At 39.1% G+C, this 24,002-nt stretch overlaps 1 protein-coding gene across 2 annotated transcripts in view; it reads right to left on the bottom strand.

The window, feature by feature from the left end:
* Positions 1–24,002, bottom strand: part of POLR3A (RNA polymerase III subunit A) — a 52,256-nt gene that overhangs the window by 13,977 nt on the left and 14,277 nt on the right. The window contains exons 10-25 of one of the 2 annotated variants that reach the window (XM_032783053.2): positions 23,772–23,913; positions 23,069–23,209; positions 21,334–21,403; positions 20,610–20,737; positions 18,581–18,719; positions 16,545–16,709; positions 16,117–16,289; positions 14,539–14,650; positions 13,250–13,368; positions 11,577–11,714; positions 8,710–8,880; positions 7,563–7,676; positions 6,273–6,308; positions 2,630–2,716; positions 2,453–2,535; positions 197–367 (exon numbers count right to left, since the gene is read on the bottom strand). In XM_032783053.2, coding sequence (XP_032638944.1) covers positions 197–367; positions 2,453–2,535; positions 2,630–2,716; positions 6,273–6,308; positions 7,563–7,676; positions 8,710–8,880; positions 11,577–11,714; positions 13,250–13,368; positions 14,539–14,650; positions 16,117–16,289; positions 16,545–16,709; positions 18,581–18,719; positions 20,610–20,737; positions 21,334–21,403; positions 23,069–23,209; positions 23,772–23,913 — 1,989 coding nt within the window. The remainder of the gene's footprint in view (positions 1–196; positions 368–2,452; positions 2,536–2,629; positions 2,717–6,272; positions 6,309–7,562; positions 7,677–8,709; positions 8,881–11,576; positions 11,715–13,249; positions 13,369–14,538; positions 14,651–16,116; positions 16,290–16,544; positions 16,710–18,580; positions 18,720–20,609; positions 20,738–21,333; positions 21,404–23,068; positions 23,210–23,771; positions 23,914–24,002) is intronic. The other variant, XM_032783054.2, reaches the window with a different exon arrangement.

Raw genomic sequence — 24,002 nt, forward strand, 5'->3', positions numbered from 1 at the left:
GAAAAGTCATTTGGATGGACTGAAATATGAGATTTTTCTGCCAATTAAGATACAAATTTGATGAGTAACTTAGTTCATCTTGTTAGGATATTTGACAGTGTAAGCCTCGCATATTCTTGCAAGACAGATCCTACTTTGGGCTGCTGGTTAATCACTTTTCACTAAAGCAGAGGAATTAAAAAAAAGGTTTCAGTACCTGATTGCTTTGGAGGCATTAATAATTTCTTTGATTCTAGGAACACCCAGAGTGATGTTCATTGAGGCAACACCAGCAAAGTGGAAAGTTTTCAGAGTCATCTGTGTGCCAGGCTCACCAATACTCTGAGCACAGAGAGCTCCTACTGCTGAGCCAGGCTCCATCTGTGCCCTGAGAAGAAAGTCAGGGGTTAAACAAACCAACCAACCAACCTCAAATCAAAGACACACGATAAAACAAATTGCTCATTAAGATACTAAATCTAGGCTGAGCAAAGTTAAGCATTATTCCAGGAGTGCTAATAAGAGATTTTAAACTGTATTTTCTTCACCAGCGCTGGGGCTGGCAGGAAAAGAGAAACACCAATTTCATGCAATGTGAACGACTGCCAGGGGCATAGAGAAATTCCGCTGCCCCAGTTATAACACATTCCCCAACTGGTCAGATCCACTAAAAGAAGTTCATCTTCTTCTGAAGTATTAGATACTGGCCTTTGCTAGATACACAATTCATCATCAGATGGACCAATACACTGGCAATTCCCATATTCCAATTACAAATTCTCCATTATCGAATTGTTCTTGATGGGTTGACAAAGCTAGAAGATTGGATTTCAATACATTATAGCAGCTTTTTTTGGCTTGTTAAGAGGAAAAAAGTTCTGGATCACGGGTCACTGTAGAGAAATCTAATTCTGGAGAGGGAGAGCCTCTAATGAGAATAAAATCAGATCATGTTATTGCTTTATTATAGCATCAATGCATCTGCTGTTTAAACAGATAACAGCAACAGCACGGGAAGTTAAGTATGCCACCATATGCAACATGAAGCTACAAAGGAGAAGAGAGGTTTTGATGAGAAATTATATTTTAAACTGTAGTTTTGTCAGGACATTGGAATTAACATTTCTATTTTTGCAAAGAGTGAAATGGGATCAACACTCCAGGAACACATTTTCCCCCCAACACCGAAGTCAAGAGAGAATGCCACCTGCTAAATCAGCAGTGCAACCTTCAGCATCACCCTGGGTTTTCCTTAGAGAATACCCTTCCCAATACAAACCAGGCCTTACAGTCATTAGCCTGTGAGATTTGATGCAATCAACAAAGAGGTTGTATGGCAGCAAACAATAGTTATTTAAATTAGGGCTGATCTACACTCAAAACTTACATCGGTATAGCTACGTCTCTCTCTGACGGAGAGAGTACCCTCAGTCCTGGTAGGAGTTCTCCTGTTCAACTACAATGTAACTAAGCAAAGAAGTGTTTCACAGCAACTAAGTCCCTTCCAAAATTATACCACTGTGATAAATCATAAGGAGAATATTACTACATCAAAACCTTAATTAAAACCAGAATTTACTAGTGTACCTTGAACACCACCCAAGGCTATACAAACAGGGTAACACCAAAAAGGGAGCTGTGGAACAGGTAACATATGCTTTGCACTGAAGAACATTACCCACGTGAGCATAAGCTAAGTAATCACAGCAAAGAAAACCAACATGTCAGTTAATAACAAGTCTGCTGTAAATAATCTTCTACATAAACCTAGTGCTTCTAGAACAGTCGTTTTCAACCTAGGGGTCCGCAGACTATATCTAAGATTTCCAAAGAGGTCTGCACCTCCATTTGAAATTTTTTAGGGGTCAGCAAATGAAAATTTTTTTTGAAAACCACTGTTCTAGAAGCATTAAGCCACAGCAGAAATCAGTTTAGCAAATAACCAATGCAGTGAGTGCATGTAGGAGACCAGAGGATAGCTGTGACCCTCATTTATATCCCAATGAACCAATCTCAAGGCATTATGAACCTTCTCTGTACATATGAATTAACTCACGATGAACAACAGAGAGAAGAGCCTCCAGACTATCAGTGTTTTCTTACAGTACAGAAGCTGTCTCCCAGAAATGAGTGTCTAAAGATGATTGTCTATAGTCTGCTTATAAATCAAGATTAACAGCAAGGATGTAATGGCCTTCAAACTGACATAACTTGAACACTACCCTAACACTAAGGCCACATCTATACTACCTCTTTTGTCGGTATAAAACTTATATTGCTCAGGGGTCTGGAAAAAAACCTTACACCTCTAAGCAACATGAATTACACCAACAGAAGGCACTATTGTCACAACAATTACATTCTCAGATTTAAGTCAATCAGTTACAAGCCCTACCCGTAACTTGTATAAAGTAGTGATGAACAATGAATTGATATAAGCTAATTAGAAGAAAACAAGTCCTGAAACTTGTACCTCATGTATTTGTCCCTACAGGTCTCTAGAAACTTCTCTAGCTGCGTTGGGGTAATTCGATCCAATTGGTACAAGACACGTGGCTGAAGAGACAATGAGACACAAATGTTAGAAATCCGATGGATTATGGAGCTTTACTGTAAGTGCATTTGTTGTTACCCCTCTGAAGGCAATTACCTCTGTTGTGCCATTATCATTAATACCATATTTGTCCCTGGTTTTCTTGATCTTTTCAGAAACGCTTTTGATGAATTTTTTAATCTCCTGAAATTAAAAAAACAAGTAAGAATTATGCAATAAATGAGTCTCATACTGCAGCCCTACTGTGGTAAATGCTATTTGGTTACAGATCTGAAAGAACTTTTTTACGATACTAAATCAGAACTGCACACTATGGGAAGGAAGACAGCAAAACCTAGGCACACAGCGTGTGGGTACCAGAAACCAAATTCACCCTTGACGTAACTGGAAAAAAAAAAAATAAAAAAAAAAATAAAAAAAATCAACTGCAGCACATCAGGAATTTATACCAATACATATAAAAAGTATCCCTCCTCAGCATTCTCCTAGAAACTGACAAAAATAGTTTTGACTTTGCTGACCTAAGATTTTCCACATTGGAGGATCTCTGTGCTTCCCACTTACTCCTCTTTTTCCTGCTCCCCACCTGTTGCGTTTTAGTTATGCAATGCCAATATTAATGACAGGCTCGCCCAACAATATTTTAAAAGTTAATGATTCCTGCAGAATTAAGTTCTCTATTTGCATGCAAACAGGATCAGTATGCAAACAGGATCAGTAACAAAGCAACCTTCTCCAAACAGTGCTACTGTGTCAATGTACTTCAATAGTGACTTGGAAGAACTATTTCTACAACAGAGGACAATTCAGTTTTCAGAGTCTATTCAAATCCATGGTCCCTCTGGTGAGGCAGCCAACTTTGCTGACTGTGTGATGTGGACGCTTATCCACTAGGTCAGAGGTACGCAACCTATGGCATGTGTGCCAAAGGTGACACGCAAGCTTATTTTCAGTGTCACTCATACTGCCTGGGTCCTGGCCACCGGTCTAGGGGGCTCTGCATTTTAACTGAATTTTAAATGGAGCTTCTTAAACATTTTAAAAACCTTATTTACTTTACATACAATAGTTTAGATATATATTATAGACATAGAAAGAGACCTTCGAAAAAAGCTAAAATGTATTACTGGCATGCGAAACCTTAAATTAGAGTGAATAAATGAAGACCTGGCACAGCACTTCTGAAAGGTTGAGGACCCCTGCATTAAGTACTGCACTAATCCCACCAACTCTGAGGTGTCCAAATAATCTGCAGAGCCGTCCAGTATCCTCAGTAATTGGGCATTTAAAAAGTTATTCCATCCAGTAAAAAAAAAAAAAAAAAAAAAAATATCAGGAATAACCTTTCTAGCTATTTCCCAACCACAGCACGCACCACTAATAAAACTGTCAGAGTATATCTGTCACAGCAGACTCCGCAGGTTAACTCCAAGATGTGGATGTTTTGCTCAACATTCAAGGCATTTTTAGTTTAACAACAGTCCACTACTGTAAATCAGAATTTACAGACAAGGTCAAAATGGAAGAGTTAGATAATAAAAAGTATGCCCCAGGAATTGGTGCTTCATTTTATCCCCATTTAGAAGATTACAAATAAGATATTTCTGCCGATTCTCACTTTGCATTACACTTTTCTCCCTTTAATCATGGTCACTGAAAAGTATACTTTTCACTTTTACAGATCCTTCCACCAGACCATCTCAAAACCTCAAGCTTTTATTCCCCCTTAACAGCTAAGTATTAAATAACCACATAGTAAGTAAGCATCATCTCCCTACTACAGATGAGCAAATGGAAAGGGAGGTTAAATAATTTGGTAAGGTTACACAAGAAGCAGTACTTCCAACTCTAAGATACCAAAAATCATGAGGTGGTTAAAAGCCATACAACTCTGTGAACTTTTTGAGCCACATTTCAATTGCTACTCTAACCAGGAAGGCTAGAAATTTATTTTTTAAAAAATGAAAGCCTAGATTTTTACCTAATCACATGCCTTCCAGAGCCGGGCTTTTTGAAAATAAACGAAACATTCTAAGACTTGCAATGAAATGGCAAGAGTTAGCAACAGTGAGAATCTTTGACAGAGATAGAATAGGACCCAGACAAGCAAACTCATTTACTGATAGACAATGTGTTTGCTTTAACTGTTCCTGAATACCTAAACAGCTTTCAAAACAACCAATCGGAATGCTTCTGTATAGAGGCTTCTGAGCTGCAAATCCTAGGTGATCCAACTGGAGAATTGGTCTCAACTCAAGATGAAATTCAGTATGAGAAGTGCAAAGTACGTCATTCAGGAAGGAAAAAAAATCAAATGGGGAATAACTGATTTGGAGATACTACTACTGTAAAGGATCTGGCTGCTACAGTGGATCACAAATTGAATATAAACCAACAATGTGATGCAGTTGTGAAAAATGCTAATATCACTCTGGGGTGTATTAGGAGCATCGTATGTCAGACATGGGAGGTAACTGTTCTACTCTGTTTATCACTGGGGAAGCCTCAGTTGGATACTATGCCCAGTTTTAGGTGCCACGCTTTAGGACAGATGTGGACAAACTGGAGAGAGTCTAAAGAAGAGCAACAAAAATGATAAAAGGCTTAGAAAACGTGCCCTATGAGGAAAGGTGAAAAGAACTAGGCATATGTAGTTTTGAGAAAAGAAGACGGGAGGGTGGACCTGATGGTCCTTAACATTTTTGAAGACTATTATAAAAAGGACTGTGATGAACTGTCCACTGAAGGTAGGAGAAGTACACCTCTACCCCAATATAATGCAACCCCATATAACACTAATTTGGATATAACGCGGTAAAGCAGTGGTCTGGGGCGGGGGGGGGGGGGGCTGTGCACGCCAGCAGATCAAAGCAAGTTCGATATAATGCAATTTCACCTATAATGCGGTAAGATTTTCTAGCTCCTGAGGACAGCGTTATATTGGGATAAAGGTGTAGTAATGGGCATAATCAGCAGTAGGAACAATTAAAGATTTTCCAAATATCCTAACTTAACTAAAGGGTAATCATGCACCAGAATAGGCTTCCAAGGGAGATTGTAAAAACCCCATCAATGGATGTTTTTAACATGTTGGACTAATCTGTCAGGAATGGTCTAGGTTTACTTGGTCCGGCCTCAGTGCAGGAAGCTGGACTTCATAACCTCTTGAGGTCCCTTCCAGCCCTACATTCCTATGAGTCTCAATTAAATGCTAGTTTTAGCCATCACAGCAAAGTAATGATGGTACAGAATGCAAAGTGAAGCACTGGAGAGAGATTTACTATTTCCAAGGGTCTTCCACATGCATGAGAAGCAGGGAAAACCAATAAAGTTCCAAAGACCTTTCCAAGTGTCAACGGGAAATGATGCTAAGTTACCTCCAATTGCCATATACTTCTGAAACAAGCTGGAGTTTCAAGCTATTAGACTGAGTTAATAACCTTAGGTGATTAAGATGACTGAGATGAGAGAGGAGAGAAAAAAGTGGTGTGCCAAAGTAAAACCTTAAGTGACTAATTCTTGGAATTTAGCTAGCAGGGACCTTCTCATCACATCTGAACTTTGTTTTCATCCAAAAATTAAAAAAAGTAGTGGATTAATGCAGGCGAAATCTTAATTATAATTTGCCAGACAGTAACATATACAGTCCCATTTGTTACTGCAAGATCTTGCACAAATATCTTAAGTTAAATAGCACTAACATTAATGCTCATACAATGCACATGCATGCTACAATTACTTCATTATATTTTTCATAACCTGTCTCAGTTAATGCCTTCAAGAATGAATGGGGAAGGGGGGGGGGGAAGAGAAAAAGATAAAGAGAAGAAAAAGTAACCATGTCTGCAATTTACTGGTCAGAAATAAATCTTTCAAAAAAGTTAATGCTAAGTGATGTACCTATATCTGTGCATCCTAGTTTGACTTCTGAAAGGAGCATTAAAATCTAGAGCAGTTCTAAAATAAAGAGAATTAACTGTGAACCTTGTAATGCTATCAGATCAGAATTTATTTGTGGGAGTGATGAAGAAATTGTTTACCAGCCCATGAAGTTGAGATTTATATACACTTCTATTTGTATCCCAGTAGAGTGTGGATTAGCCTCAGGAAACAGGCCCCAATACAGCAAAGCATGTATCTGAAGTGCTTTGTTGGATTGGGAACCGTAAGAAAATGAGTGTTTACTAAAGGGAGCAGGGAAAATGACAAAAGATAGTTACACAAAAGATGGATAAAAGAGAAGAGCTCATGATATTAGTACTTTCACAGTTATATGTCAAATATCACATTATTCCTTAATGTTCCTCTGAGATAGCTAATTACTAGAACTATTTTACAGATGGTAAAAATGAGGTACAGAGCAATCAAGAGATTTGATTAAGGTGTTTCAAGAGGTCAATGGTTGGCGCTTACTCAAACGACTAGACTTTCCATCCTTTATAAAGCTATTGTAGCAAACACAAATTTACTCAAGACAACAAAGAAAGAAATTAATTATCCATACTGAAGTGCTAGTCCAGGGGTAGGCAACCTATGGCATGCATGCCGAAGGCGCCACACGAGCTGATTTTCAGTGGCACTCACACTGCCCGAGTCCTGGCCACTGGTCCGGGGGACTCTGCATTTTAAATTTAATTTTAAATGAAGCTTCTAAAACATTTTAAAAATCTTACTTTACATACAACAGTTTAGTTATATATTATAGAAAGAGACCTTCTGAATATATTAAAATGTATTACTGACACGCAAAACCTTAAATTAGAGTGAATAAATGAAGACTTGGCACATCACTTCTGAAAGGTTGCTGACCCCTGTGCTAGTCATACACCATCGTGAATGCAGTAATCAGAAATATCTTAAAGACAGATTAGTACAGTAGGTGTTGCTTCTAGTAGTGGATAAAATTTTTTTTTTTGAAAAGGTCTTCATCAGTCTTTAAATAAAAGCTCTCTCAATTGTTTAAAATCCTTTATTTATGAGGGAAGTGATATTTCTTTTTATTTCATGATTATTAAGATTAAAAAGTTACCTGTAGGAAACTGTCTTGGCAGCAAAGGAATTCAGCTTTCTTCATGATGGACTCAGCAGTTAACATCAATTCATTTTTACTAAGAGCTGGTTCATTTTGACATGGATACACCGCCTTAAGCAACAACATAAAGAGTTATACTTCTACATATATAGAGACCACAGGGACATTAAACATTTGAGAGAGATTAGTTCTGTGTTCCACATGGACAATAGAGTTCTTTAACACTTCACTGAATAGTGTCCCAAATATATGTACTTGGAAAAATCAATCCATATGTTTCTGATTACACAAATCAAATTATCGCAGCCAGTCACTTAAGCCCAAATTGCCACTTCCACAGAAAACCTTTAGTCTTAGTCAAAATAAAATATGAACATTCTGAAAAGACACCTTCAGCATGTTTAGCATTCAAGTGTTTCACAATACCATGCTAGGCTTAGAGACAGCAAACAAGGCTCTTTTCCTGTGAGCTGAGAAATCCAACAACCCAACACGGAAGAATAATATTCAGAACATTAGTGTGTGCAATAAGGAACCAGTCAATCACCCAGTTAAGTCAACAGTAGTCCAATCGCTGACTTCAATGGGCTTTGGGTCAGGCACTAACACAGGGTAGGCAACCTGCGGCACACGAACTGATTTTCAGTGGCACTCACACTGCCTGGGTCCTGGACACCCGTCTGGGGGGCCCTGCATTTTAATATAATTTTAAATGAAGCTTCTTAAACATTTTAAAAATCTTACTTTATATACAATAATTTAGTTATATATTATAGACTTATAGAAAGAGACCTTCTAAAAACGTTAAAATGTATTACTGGCACACAAAACCTTAAATCAGAGTGAATAAATGAAGACTTGGCACACCACTTCTGAAAGGTCGCCGACCCCTGCACTAACATCTTAAAAAACCCCAAGTGATCATCTAGTCACTCAATTTCAAAGAAAGCTATAGAGGTCTTTACTTAAGATAGATCTGCAAGAAATTAAGTTTTAAAAAAAAACAACAAACCCTTATATTAGAATGATTCTCCATGTTGTATCATGACACTTTTCTTCTTTATGTTCCAAATAGTATTACATGCCTCTGACAACTAGAGAGCCTAAATGTATTTCAAACAAATAAATTTCAGAAAAATCTTACTCTGATGTTGTCCAGGACTCGCTTGAATTCCAAAGGTTCGTCTTTCCCTTCCATAGCGGCAGGATCTAAGCCATCTCCCCCATAAATGAACTGTATAATATCACCAGTAGAACTTCTGACAGTGAGATCATATTGAGAGCAAAGATCTTCCAGAGATTTCACCAGCCGTCTCTGGAGGGGGAAAAGAAAAAAAGGAGGGGAAGTAAAGACAGCTGTTTTTTTAGGAATACCCATGCACTGGAGTTACAAAAACCTATGGAATGTGGACTGAGAAAATAAAACTTTTTAATTCATACACCATTCATAAGATTTAATTTTATACGCCCCTGAGAGCAAAAAACAAAACAAAAACAAAACAACTCAGTAGCAATAAAATATTCAAAGCATTCTGAAGGCCTGCAAGCTTTCCTTCCTGCTCCTCCTATCATGTAATTTTGGTGCACACAGACTCCAATTTACCAACATTGGAACCTGATACAGCCCAATTTATCTGGAATTTAAAAATACAAACATGTTTTCAAGGAAATGCCTTTTCAATCATGTGGTTTCTCTAACCACCTTTGCTTCCTGGAATTTTTTTTAAAAAATGCAAGAACATGGCGACACATTACCATGTATATGGTCTTGTAGGGAGAAGGAAGGAGCAGAGAGAGTTAAAAATATAACCACTGAACATCTGCCTCTGAAGTTGACCTTTTTAAAAAAAACAGGGTTTTCTAATTTATGAGTTAGGCTTCAAGGGTTTGTGGCACATGTTCAACCCACACAGCTGTGATTCGGCAGGACTGGACAAACAGGTCTTAAGGAAAGTGTGTTCACTTCAATTTACATAGAAATAGTTACAAGGTCCTTGAAAAAGCAAGAGGGAGACAAGGCAAACCTGCATTTTAAGCAAACAGCAGCATGAAATGAAATCTTTTACAATGAGACCCGATGTCTCCATCCTCATAGCTGGAAGGAATTTTATCTAGGGCAGCGGTTTTCAAACTTCATAGCACCATGCCCCCTCCTTCTGACAACAAATATTACTATATGACCCCAGGAGGGGGGATCCAAGCCTGAACCCACCCCAGCCCTGGCGCCCAGGACGGTGTAACCTTAGCCACCCTTCCCTGGGCTTCGGCTTCAGCCCCAGGCAGTGGGGGTCGGGCTTCAGCTTCAGCCCCAGCCCTAGGCCCCAGCAAGTCTAACTGCAGACTTGGCAACTCTATTAAAATGGGGTCCCGACCCACTGAGAACCCCTGATCAAGGGGTAACCCTCAGGAAAATACATTTCAAAGGGTGACTAAGCTTTGAAAATAATGGATAAAACCACTACACGTTGTCTCTCCCTATCCATTTCCCTTTCGCTCATCTAAGACGACAAAAGAAACACCTTATGGACTTAGAGCAGATCCTGACCTGAAACTTGGGCAGCAATGTTACTGGAAACTTGTGGCCAGAATTTCACCTTGAACCAAGTCTAGTTTGTTAAGTTTAGAACGTGTTTTATCTTTATTTCTCTTGTAACCATTTCTAACTTTAATGCCTTATATTTGTACTGACTTAAAAATCTATGTAGTTTTACAATCCAGTGTTGTCTTGAAACTGAACTGTGTGAGTAACTCCATTTATGGTAGCAAACTGTTGTATACTGAGCCCCTAGAGGGTCAATGGACCTAATATAGCTTGACTGTCCAGGAGAGGACTGGACAAGTGCAGAACACACTTTTCTGGGGAAAATCTGGGACTGGAAGTGTGGGGGGGGGGGCAGGGGGAGGTCACACCGCAAGTAGTAAGCAAGGCTGCTGGATGCCAGGGAGGTCACACCGCAAGTAGTAAGCAAGGCTGCTGGATGCCAGAGTGTGGCAGGTTTGCTGCCAGACTGCTGGGGTCACTGTTTCTGGACTTGGGCTGTGGCTACACGGACACTCAGGGGTGATCTGCATGCTATCTGTGAGCGGCCTCAGTGGGAGCTACAGCAGCAAAGCATTAAGGCCCCAAGGTTAGAGGGCCAGTGGTGACAGCCCCTCACTGGTCTGGATTGCACCCCAGAATGTTAAACCCTCTGAATGGGGTCAGAGATTGCACAGAAATATATTGAATAATGCCTCTACATAAGAGCATTGACATGATCTTACGTATTCAGGTATGTTAATTTCAAAAGCGCTCACATTGGGCCTTCCCTCTGATTAAAATCAACGGGGGAATTCCGATTTACCTACACAGAAGCAAAAGATTAGGCCAGCCTTCAGCTACTTTTGAACAAGATCACAACACCTTAAAGTAAGTTTTCATTCTTGAAGAAGGGGCCAAATTCTGCTTGTCTCACTTGAGTAATCCCACTGACGACCCTGAGATTACTCAAAAAAAAAAAAAAAAAAAAAAAAAAAAAAAAACAAAAAGTTTTGCCCTAGGACAGTCCATGCTTACATTTGTGTAATGGAGACAACTTCCCTTTTGTTTTGATAGGTCAAAGCAAAAAGAGGTTGAAGTTTCACCGGTATCATCTTTGTTTTTTTACAGGAATGAAGGCTCAGTGACCAAAGCATCATCACCGGCACCTGATCCACTCAGATGCTCCATGCCCTCAGACCTTCATTAACTTCAAGAGGAACTGAAGGCACTTACCACTTTGCAGGAGGTGCTCAGCAAATCAGGACACTTATGAACAAGGATTGGTCACTGTACTCAGAAGATACACGGACAGTTCTGCTCCCATGTCACTTAATGAAAGCCCACTTTAGAAGATCAATGATTATACTTGCCAACATCCAGCGCTAGATCGATGAGGTCTAACAACATCTCATATTAACGATATGACTGACAACCATAACCCTCTTGCAACAGCAAAACTGTTATACATCTTTATATCCGTCGAGCATTACCTGCATATATCCAGTTTCGGCTGTTTTTACAGCTGTATCAACTAGACCTTCCCGACCAGCCATTGTATGGAAGAAGAACTCAGTCGGAGTCAAGCCAGAATAGAAGCTATTGGCAACAAAACCTTTTGCAGCTGGAAGCTGGAGGGGAGGGGAAAAAAGTTCTAAGAAGACATACTACACATTCTAGAAGTATGCAATAGAAAAACATTTAGTCTAATAGGATTATGCACACGTTCCTGAGTTGCAGTCTGGTTGGAGGACAATGTGAGCACTCATTTTTGAGTGGGGAGGAAGTACTGTCTGTCATTCTTCCTCTACCGGAATCTTCCTAACCTGAGCCTATGGAACAGAATATGTTATATGGTTTATAGAGTTGGAGCTTCTAAATTCTTTTGAACAGCTTGTTTTGGCCATTGATGAGGGTCTGGTCAATAGACTTTACACAAACTGCTCAAAGCCAATTTACAAGTTTATTAAGCAAACTGAGTAACTAAAGGATTGACTGGAACCTTCTCTATACTATTCCTAATCCCATCACTAGCATCTGACCCAAAAGTCATTCCCATATTCTGTGAAGCAGAACAGTGGATTGAGAGGGTAAGAGGCACCAACCCTTAAAGCAGGCTACTTTGTACCATCATTTAACTAGTAACAGACAAGTTGGACAAGGTTGGGAAATTAAAGTTACGACATTTTCTCTTTGTAAAGTTGATGGAATTTATATCGTGTATTTCTACCATAATCAAAAAGTTACCTGGAGCATTTTCTTAATAAAAAGGGAACTGCAGGTTCAGGTTACTGGACAGCAGTAAGCAACTTTCTCTATTAGTTCAGAAATTGCAACTGAGTCCTGGCAGGTAGTGATTTAGAGTTATCACTTGACAGGTATTCAGTAACCTGAATGACATGAACTGGTGAGCTTACGGGGGTGTTCGAGGATTGCTATATTGACACTTCTTTACTAGGAAATGAATTGATACCATTATTTTAACTGGCCGTCTCAGATAGGACTGTATTAACGTGGAGACAGTTCTAGACTCTTGACCTTGGAAACTGGTCCCTGCACAACAGGATTGAGGAGCACTGATATAATGTTAGCAATACTATTTGTCATGCTGTACCTGTTCTACAGAGAAATTCAGACTCCAGAGTGACCCAGTGGATATATTTCACATGCACTAAAATTCTTGAAATCCATCATAAAAAACAAAACCAGCATCATAGCACCCATGAGACACATTAGTGCAATGAATCAATATTCAAAAGAAAGGAAAAAAGGCAAAGATTACAAGAATCTTGTTTGTAAGCAATGTAAGAATCATGAATATATCCTTAGTGTTATTTTAAAGTTATTTCAACAAATATTAATTTAACATATTAAAGTATTGTTTAAATATTTCAAGGAAGGGACTATTTGGCAGAAAAGGGCAACCAGAAGTTAAAAGTTCAGCTGTTAAGGTTCAGGCTAATGAAGATTCCTGAAAATAAGTGAAGGCAAAGAGCATCAGCTCCTTGTCCCTACTTCCTCATTCAAAATATTGTACTTGAACTTTATGGTGCTACCCTTGGAGGTAGTCCTTCACTAATGGAAGGACCGAGTAACGACTCATCTGAACTTATTCCCAGTTCACAGATGGATTTCATTGAATCTAATTTAGTGCAAGGCTACTGACCTTACAGTGCTTCTCAAAGTGAGGCAGAGACCTATTTTCAAATCCATCAGGCACGCGTGACCCACTAATAGCCTGTTGTCCTACACAGGCAATCATCTGGGATATATTAATAAAGGAACCTGGACAAAGGGAGACATCAAAATTAGTAATCCTTTGTAAAGGATGCTTGTTCAAATGAGATGAATGGTGCACCACTTACTAAGTCATTAAAAAAAAAGTTTTAAATGTGCATCAGTCAATTAATTCAACTCTTCAGTTACTTCTCCTATTCAGTCAAATTTACATTCACAGGCCGGAGATACCAATCAAAATTAATTAAGTAATCCCTACAAGGAACTCCCCCTCTGTCAATCAATGAGTCCAGTTTTCTGTCGATCATGGATCTTTATGACATTCTTATTTGATTATAGACCTTAGGTTAACTCGTTTGGTATTTTTATTATACTATTAACAGCATATAATCCATGTCTGTTAATGCCATCTCTTATTATTTCATTGCTCAACATCTCCTGATGTTGACAGATGCAATATCAACTGCTTTAAAAACCCATCCTGACTTTAGAGTCTTTATTTTCTCTACAGACATAGTATCATTTGATTAACTCCTTTTGAAAACAAGCAGAACACCATAAAACTTGATATAGCTTTCACTTCAAGATCCCAAAGTGATTTAAATATTAATACAACTTATTCACCCCTGTGAAGTATTACACCTATCCAATACAGATGGGGAAATGGAAGCAGAGAGTGCAACTGACTTGCCCAAGGTCACACAGGAAATTAATGGCAAAGATCAGACAACATCCAAACAAAAAAAGAAAAACAATTATTCAATTGATCTTGTGGAAGCAGAGATCAGGAAAACAGATTACGACATGGAATGGCTTGATAATAGATGTGGAAAGTCTTCCCGATGATTACTTTTTCTGACATACTTATATTTTTGCTGGGTTATTTAACCTTGGGGTAATTAATGTGTCTTTATTTGTGTATTTCCACAAGATTCCCAAGGGCACCTAGAGTGCTGGATGGATGCTCTTATCGTAGAGTAATAAACATCTAAATAAAACTAAGTGTGATTATTTACAACTTAACTTAAAAAGAAGCTAGCTTTACCCTCTCAAAAGGAATTGATAGCGATGCTACATGCTACGAATCTAACGCTTACACAATTGCATGTTTTAGACAAAACAGACTACATAATGATTAATACAAAGGCAGAACAAATAATTAAAGGCAAATTACCTAGGCAGCAACTTCACACAATTCCAAAACTTGACTAATCTTACCTTTAGAACCACAGAGAGCCATGATAAGGGGACTGTTACTTTTATCTAGTTCTCTGAGACAGGCACTGCCAGCATGGTCTCTGATCACAGAGAGTTCTTTAAGGATTAAGGCCTAGAATCAGAAACTTTAGATATTTAGTATTAGTAACAAATATGCACATAGCAGTATACTAAGGCTAACCACCAAAAAACCTTCAGTAGTATTCAGTATGAAGTCTAAAATAGCATCAAAGATGCAAACAGGAGCATTAAGAGAAAAAACCCTGCTTTTTGAAATGCACGAGAATCTTAGTAAAATGAACTACAGAACTGGAGACCCACTATAGACTGGCAAATTGTCAAATGTATATAAAAGATGTAGACAAATGTATATAAAAGATATTGCATCATAAAATGTACTTTGTTCGTCTGTCAAGTCTATTTATATATGTTCTATAAATGTTACTAAATGTAATGCTTGCACCAAATACAAGAGATCTTATTACAACTCTCTACTTTGAGAAGTATGGCGAAACTACTACATTTTGTGACCAGCATCAGACTTGATGACTAGCAAAGTGAGATCCTACTTTAGTTTTATAAATCTTAAGAAAAATAGTGATTGAGCATTTCTAGAAATATACTAGATAAGAGGATCAAGGCTTGAAACTGTTAAAGAGATGATCTCTACATGACTACCCAGGTGTGTCATGTTAAGCACATATTTAAATACAACAATTCATTTCTCCTAGTTTTCAAACAGTCATATTTAAAACCCACTGAATATTTTATAATCTATTAATCAAACCTCACTATCTTGTAACAGGTTTCAGAGTAGCAGCCGTGTTAGTCTGTATCCGCAAAAAAAACAGGAGTAAGGTGCCACAAGTACTCCCGTCTTGTAACAGGCTGGCATGACGACTTAGTTTTAACAGTCCTGTCTATAAGAAAGGCTGGCTTTGGCCTAGTTTGCAGCTTGCCTGACATGAGCGAAATGTTGCTTTACATGATCTTGTCATCAGGTAAACTTGTTTACAACAGCTATATAGGACAGAGGACAACATTTTTAAAACAGAATGTGCTTAAACTGAAGAATAATCTATCTATAAATTGTGTGGTCCAAAAGCAGTTAGAAAAACAGACTGGAAGGTCCCAAAAATCCCCTATGCAGAGAAACAGGTCTAAGTGACGTGGTCAAAATATGTACAATCAACCAGAGAAGAGACCACCACAAAAACAGAAAATTACATGCCAATTAAAATTCGCACATGAGTATTGTATGAGTTACATAAGATACTTATCTTCCAATCACCACTGGTGTCATGAATGTTAAGTAATGAATATGTAATATGGATGTGTAATAAAATGGGCAGTCAGAGCTTCCTAAGAAAAATCCATGATGACGCCCTTAGCCCCAGGAGAAGGTTAACTAGCCATGGCTTTTTTCTGTATGTTTGGTGTTTCATACTTTAACAGTATTTGTAAAGCAAGGTATGCTTTTGGTTAAAATAAAGGTTTGATTTAATAAACCTGAGTGTCTTGGCCTGAGTGCATGGCACTCGTATTGAACACTATTTTAACAAGTGAATCACCACTCACCTCTAATGTCTCTTCTGCGGTACAGCCAGGCTGCTGCTGCAGCTTACCAGTGCGCAAAGCTTCAATGTATTCATCACATTTCTTATAGCCATCATTCAGAAGTTCATATTTAGCCTTTAGCAGTCCCTGTCCTGGAGTTACATCACCAATCCCAATTGAGAACCCACGGTTAGCTACAGTAAAATATAAAAAAAAAGTTCAGTTCACTGAGTTCTTTGCAGATAACTATCACAGAATTTCTCCCCATTATATGGCATTTGCAAATATGTCAAGACAAAGTTGTGAACAGGTGCACTTTTGTCCATTTCCATCAACTTAGTATCTTATTGATTTTTCCTTCTCTAAACAGGCTACATTTTTAATAGAAACCTTCCTGGATTTTTACATTAAAATATTCTACAACGAAAGGCACCTCCCAGGTTACTTACAGAGGTAAACAGGAGCAAGCCTGGCTAGCCGTGACATAGCATCTGCAGCCTCTACCTGCCCCCAGTCTCTCAGCAGAATGTAAAAGATATTTTTCTTGGATCCAGATCCTAAGGTTCCTTTGTCCATACTGCCACTCATCAACTGGCTATTCTGGATTGTAACATCTGGAGGCACAATGGAAAATACTGAAAGCCTGACACCCAAAGAGACCAAGAGCTTAACTTAGGTTACTAGTAATTTAATAAAGTTTAAATCATAACAGTGTGGGTTGTCAAAACAAAAAGCCCCCAAACACACACATTATGCCTGTAGAAGCAGAACACTGAATAAAGAGGATGCAGTGAAAGTGTCTCCACAACAATCCTCCCGCTGCAACTCCATTTCCCATACATTAAGTCTATTTCCCATCCTTTCCCCAGGTAAATGCTTCAATTGCCAGATTCTCTTTTAAGAACAGCAGTAGCCCATAAACTTAAAGCAACCTTAACACTGCACATTTTAATTTTTTAACTCCAACAGAAGAATTAAATGTGTTAAAAAGCAATTTTAAATCTTCTGAGCAACATCTTAATTTAGTTTATTTTTGTTCACATAGTTTAAAAACACAGTAGGCAAATCAGTGCAAGCAGTTTCCCAGCCAAAAGCCAAACTTAACTTTGATACAAATATTAAGTGACTATAGTAAGCGAAGAATCATTGAAGAGAGTTATTTTATTTGGGAACAAGTCAGTAATTGGACACAATAGCACTAGAAAGTAAGGAACTTCATACGTGAGCACTCCAACTCCAATATGCTACATTCAAGGAAGGGCTTGGGGATATAGATGGACTTAAATCACTGCATTGTCCTGACTCAGTAAAGGTACACCATAGTTACATGTACACTATGAATCGGTAAGCTGGTCTATTAAGTGCTCCTAGTGTGGACACAGCTATACCTGCAAAGGGTAGTAACCTGCTAATAACAACCTCCCCACCCCCCCACGTCAAACAGCTATACCAGTGAAAGCAGTTTTGCTGGCGTAACTGCATCTTTACTAGGACCTACGCTGGCACAGCTATGTGGGTCAGGCATCACTACCAGCAGACCCAACTTATTGTTTTATTTATTTTTTGAAAAAGGATGCAACAAAACCTACATGCTGAACAGTAAATAATAGCCATTGATATTCACTGATGACTGAGTACACTACAAAAGCCATGTTGGGATTTCATGAGGTCCTGCAGAAGACCTTTTCCAGACTGGACTGTTCTTGCTTCACAAAAGAACAGGTACACTAAAGACTGCAACACTAGCTTCAAAGAAACTCAGATGGATTGTCGCTTCCACTGAGGTTGCCGACTCCAAGAAACTGGGGTTTCCACTGCATCTTCTAAGGCCTGTTACATCCCTCTGCAATTTCTTCCTATGGTGGGAGTATTTTCTTGGGTTTACACTGCTCTGCTCCCCTGCAGCTAGTTGATGGTGAAGAACAAGGTGGCAGGGGCATGGGATAAAAACCTCACTAAAACACAGGAAGGATTTTTCTGGTTACAGAAATGGTTAGCTATGGACTGCTGGTTTAATAATATCAGATGTGTAATATGCTCGCTGTACAGCAACTCTGTTTTGCACCATCTCTACTTTCCCTATCGCCTTCCTTTGCCTAGCTTCAAGTTCTGCATTTGTCAAGTTTAACATGATAAGATCTTTGGGGCAGAGACTGTTTTATTTTAAAAATCTCTAAGGTTTCAAGTAAGGTTTCATGACAAGTTAAGCGCTATATAAATATTTTATTAATAAAATTCATGATTTTTCCGTAGTAGTCTATGTCTGAGCAAACACCAACTTTTGAGAAATTGCCTATTTTGTATGTGAATCAAATAGTCACATTCTTGCATATTTTACTTGCATTTTCATGTTTAACAGCATTTTCTTCAGTCACATTTCCCTGCTGTGAACTCAGTTACAGATTAGTAACAGAAAAGTAGCCATTGGCGCAGATTTGTTATGAACTCATAATTGAGGGGCAATTGAGCAGGCAAGGTCACTCACAAGAATCATTGACACACAGATCCTCCCCTCTGCCAGAGTACTGTTTTCCTTTGGTTCGGAGATTGGCTTTCACAGCACAGTCATCGCTAGGTTTCAGAATGAGGCTGAAGACCTGCTTTCCTGTCCACAGGGTTACAGGCTGAAGGCAACAAAGGGAAAATCAGAAACAGTCAGAATGTTTTCTATAGGGTTACAGTACCAAAACAGCCAACTTCAATATGCTGCTCTAAAACTGTGGTTAATATCTTGACGGAACAACCTGTGCTAGTCAGTTTGCGGAGATGTCTGCCATTCTTCACTTAAGTGAGAACAGAAACCTCAAGGAACTGGAACTTAAATATTTTTGGATGAAGGACAGAGGGCAGATGTGCAAATGAATGAATACCCCCTCCACACCGCCACTTCTCTCTGACACTGGTTGAAATAAAAAAAAAAAATTTAAAAATGTAGATGATTGCTAGCTTCACCTCATTCCCCGCATTTACAGTGCTATAAATCTAGTTTCTCTTGTTCAATATACAGCACTTTCGTGAATAAGTGTGCATTTGGCTTAGAGATCACATTATTGTGTACTTCAGCCAGATGAAATACAGCTAGCCAATATAAGCAGCTGACACAAACATGTAAAACATTTGGCAAAACATCCTCAGACTCAGTGTCTTGTTACAAAGGAAAACCTTTACCTCACTCAAAACGGGACTTCCCATAAATGTTTTGATCTTTGCTTTAGATGACTATTATCCTTTGATGCTCCAATTCCCCTATCCTCTGAACACAATAATTAAATATCCATGTGCTGGAGAGTATCAATTTTAAGATCACTCTAGGTATCAGTACACGTTCATTTGCAAGTCATTTACTTAACGTCTGATTAAGCAGATAACCACAACACATACATCAAAAATTCCTCTACATCACAATAAAAGATGCATGACTGTTTTCTCCAGACACATGTACACTGGTGATGTATAAACACCGTGTTATAAACTTAATTGTGTCATCAGAATGAAGATTGTGCAGCTGAATATGAAATAGGACCATAGGCAACTATGGAGCAGAGCTCTTCTTAGCTCCACTTCTTCCATCCCAGATCCTGCTCCCCAAGCTCAAGCTCCATTACCCCACTAAAAGTCCCCCATGCTCCCTAGGATGTTTTCCACTGTCTTAAATGCTCTAGACTCCCCATGGTATTGCTTGTATTGTGGTGTAGGAGCTGAGGACAAGTCAGTAGGAATGTGGGGAGGGGGGCAGGAGATTGAATGGGAAAGATGAGGATCAAGTTCCTTTTCACTAAAACCATCTGTGTTGAATCTACAGGACTCCTCAATGCATAGAGGCGGCAGCAGCTAAAACATCAATACCAGATGACCCATTCAAGTTCTGATGCACCAATATGCAGCCCCCACTAACTCCTGCATGAAATCCCATCAGGACTGGGGTCAGTGAAATTGAAAAGTACAGGCTCTGAGGGGACAATCGCCTGCTGCATTCCAACCCCTCATTTCTGAAGAACTTCACCTGCATCTATATTCCTGGTTTAAAGAGCTTGCTCAAATATATCATATTAGGGTTCCTCTCTTTCAAACCACAGTAGGCATGTTGAGGCAGCAGGACCATAAGGAACCCTCATCATGCCAATATGCATAGCTGACTCAGCGTAGTGGAGAGCCAAAGCACTGATGATTTGGGGCAGATGGATTGCATACTGCAGCAAGACAGGTAGGCTGCAGAGTTCTAGTTACTCTCCCTAGATTCCACCACTTTTCGCTACCCATAGCCCTGACTTATGATCCTCACAGCATGCTGCAAGATCAATTGTGAAGTTAAAGCAGCAGCATCAAGCCCTGCTTCTGTCTCCATCCCCATGCACAATATGTTTACAGCACAAGTAACCACTCTAAAAACAACTGTCGCTAAAATTCTGTCTTTTGGTGGCTGTGAAAATGGGTCAACTACGCGTAACATCCAAGAGAAATCATAGCCAAAAATCTTTGCAACAGTTTGAAAAAAACTAAACAGGACCACACACCTTTAGGATTGCTGGGGGTGGAAGCCGAACTTTAATCTTCTCATCCTTGCCAACCAGGATAGAAGCAATAATTTGACAGGCCTTGGCTCGGTCAAAAAAGGTGTCTTTTAGAGTGAGAAGATAGGCACCTGGAATGTGAAAAAAAGGTTAACCTGACAGGTTGAAGTAAAATTGAAAAGTGATTGCATGTTAAGCATTACTCTGACCACGAGTTATCCACTTGATACAGATGACAGCAATGCAGATATAATATTGGCTCTAAATTCTTTCCCTGCACTTATGATTTTTAAATGAAGGTCTGTACGAGCAATGTAAAAAATTAATTTTTCTCCTATTAGATTTAAAGTTTAAAAGACCATCTGAGAATTGCCATCAAAACATCCTCTTCCTTATGAAGTCTCTGGCCACTGATATACCCTCTGGATGTTTCCTATAACATTAAATAACCTTGCAGACACATAAGTGACACCATCAACTTAAAGATAACTTTTTAACCCTACTGGTACAAGTAACCCCTTCATGCCAAATTATAACTGAAAAGCACTGTGAAGCATCATTTTCATTGCTTCATGGTCAAGGAATCCATTTTGTTATGTCTTTCAACAGGGCAAAAGCATTTTTTTAAAAAGGTTCATTTATAGATGTATATGGGACATTATTGATTTTCAAAAAAAGAAACATTTTTAAGCCACACACATCTCTAAAATGATCATTACATACAGACCTGTAAGAAAATCTTGAATAGCAGCAATCAAAGGCTCTCCATTCCTTGGTGTTACCAAGTTTGCTTTGGTCTGTAGAACACAAGAATGAAAAATGAGTATACTTGAAATATTCTGTAGAGAAGATTAATTTACCATATATTACTATTGCAATACAATTGAAAGAACAGACCTTTCAAGGCAGAGCTTGTAACAAACATTTAAGGCCCAATTCCATAGTTTAAGCGTTAGGATTTACTCTGGGACAAATCCTGTAAACTGGAGGAAACCCTAGTTCTAGACCCTATCCTATCCTATTCCTACAGCCAATACACATACACGTCTAAGCTATAAATTAGGTTAGGGAAAGACATGGAGAGATACGTACTCCCTTGCAACCTGCGTGTTCAGCACCAGCCACCAGATGTGGGGATCCAGAGGGATGGCATATATACAAACAAGTTTTACTCACAGAAGAAAAATGTCAGGCAAACCTGGCACATTTGGGAGGTTACTTTCCAATCACGCGCGTGTGTGTGTGTGGTTAAATTGACAGATGCTGGAAAGGTATATTCCCAAACACACAGGTAAAACGAGAGAGATGAATAACAAACCTATGTCACATGGCTGATTAGCAAGACTGTTGAGTCTAACTGTAACAGATATTTGGTCAGAGGGGGAGAAGGAGTTTCTACTGAGTGTCGTTGAATTGATAGGTCAAGTCATTAGTCAAATTACAAGTACAAGGGATAGTATTGTTGATGGCTCTTGTAAAGTTGTGAATTTGGTGACCACGCCATTGATCTGACTGTTTCATCAAGTGCCTACATTGGCTACTTCCTCACTTCTTAAATCTGATCTGGGTCCTGTGTGGCTGTAGTCTCGGTAGCCTGAAGATATCGGAGACATACTGTAACTTCAGTCCCCTAGCATGAGTAATTGCTAGTCTGAAGGTGAAGCAGCTGCTAGTGATCTCTCATATATCTAGAGCTAATGTCAGGGTACAGCATGAGTCTCCCCAGTAGGGTCTTCTCAGATGCACTTGCCACTGCTTTACATAAAACTCAATTGGCTCCTAAGGGCTGGTCTACCCTCAAAATTTTGTCTAGATACCAATAGCCCTTGTGGTGAAAAATCCACACCTGAGCACCACAGCTATGCCAACCTAACCCCCAGTGTAGACACAGATAAGTCAACGGAGAATGCTTCTATCAACCTAGCTACTGTCGCTCAGGGATATGGAGTTCCTGCAGTGACTGAAAACCCTCCCCCACTGTTATAGTCTGCATCTGCACTGGGGGTTACAGCAGCATAGCTATGGTGCTGTAGTTATGCTGCTGTAGGCCATGTCTATACTACGGGCATCAAGTCCCAACTTACTTTTGAAAAGGGAAGTCACTGCCCCACTGCTGCCTTATCAGTTGGGAGGAGAGATTATATACGGCGGCATAAGGTAAAATACGTTCCACAGCAAAAGCCCCTCATTTCTGCAGCATCTCACTACAGGAAGACATGCACTCACAACAAGCCACGTTTTCAGGGAATATTAAGTAGGTATCACTGTGATGCCTCAAACAAACTAACAAAGCACGGAATATTTTCAGCTGGGTGCAGAATTTAGCATTGGTCTCCTGAAGCTGTCAAGCGGCTTACTTGAAGAATGCAGCTCTCGCTGGCAACTGAAAAATACAGGGTGCTGCTCATACAGAAATGCAATATCACACTACCACAAGCCAGACAGTAAGATACTCCATTTACCCCCATGAGAATCAGTGCTTCTGCTTTGGCCTCCTCTGTTTGAGGAAGATGAAGATTCATTTCATCTCCATCAAAATCAGCATTGTATGGTGTACAGACACATTCATTAAACCTGAAGGTCCTGTGGGGCTTTACTCTCGCCTGCAAGAGAGATAAGAAGTGATGCCACAGACACAGTGAATCTCAAATTTACAAGGTTCCAGAATCTACAAGTTTTGAGAGTGCTTTCCTTGCACGCTGTGCTTTTACATTTTTTTAAAATATAAAAAAAGACTCGAGACGATACATCTAATTACTTGTTTTAATTTACACAGAAACTGGTGGCGGCTTACCAAGTCACTTAACCAAAGTTGAGTGAATTTATTTACTAATTCCTTGACCCTGCAACATTACTTGCAAAGTACAAGATGCAGCATGTTCTTAGATACCAGGGTTCTTATAACTGCATTTTTTTTTTAATTTTTACAGCTATCGATATGCATATATACATGCACAAATGTAAAATCAGTGGAATTTGAATAAGAGACTGCTCGGTTTCACTCTGACTTTATGCACAAGCACAAAACTATTTTATCTGGATCATTTCCACATAGTGTTGTTTTAAGATGCAAAATATCAACACAGTTTGAGTGAGAGATTAACAAACAAAACTAACCCACTAAAGATTAAAGTTACATGCTAGCCAGGCTGTGTGTATACTCACTATGTGAGCCATGATGCTCAGCTTGTGCAGAGAGGGCTGTCGGTTGAAGAGAACTATATCCCCATTTATGAGATGCCTCTCTACAATGTCACCATACTTGAGCTCCTGAGCCATCTTCTCACGGTTTCCATATTTCAAAAACCTTGAAATAAAAAACATGTCAATAGAGTCAAAATCTCATGGGGAAAACCCCCCAAAGAAATAGGATGCTCTTTAGTTGTCTTTTATTTG

Source organism: Chelonoidis abingdonii, chromosome 15 (assembly GCF_003597395.2).
Source record: "Chelonoidis abingdonii isolate Lonesome George chromosome 15, CheloAbing_2.0, whole genome shotgun sequence".
Classification (NCBI taxonomy): domain Eukaryota; kingdom Metazoa; phylum Chordata; order Testudines; family Testudinidae; genus Chelonoidis; species Chelonoidis abingdonii.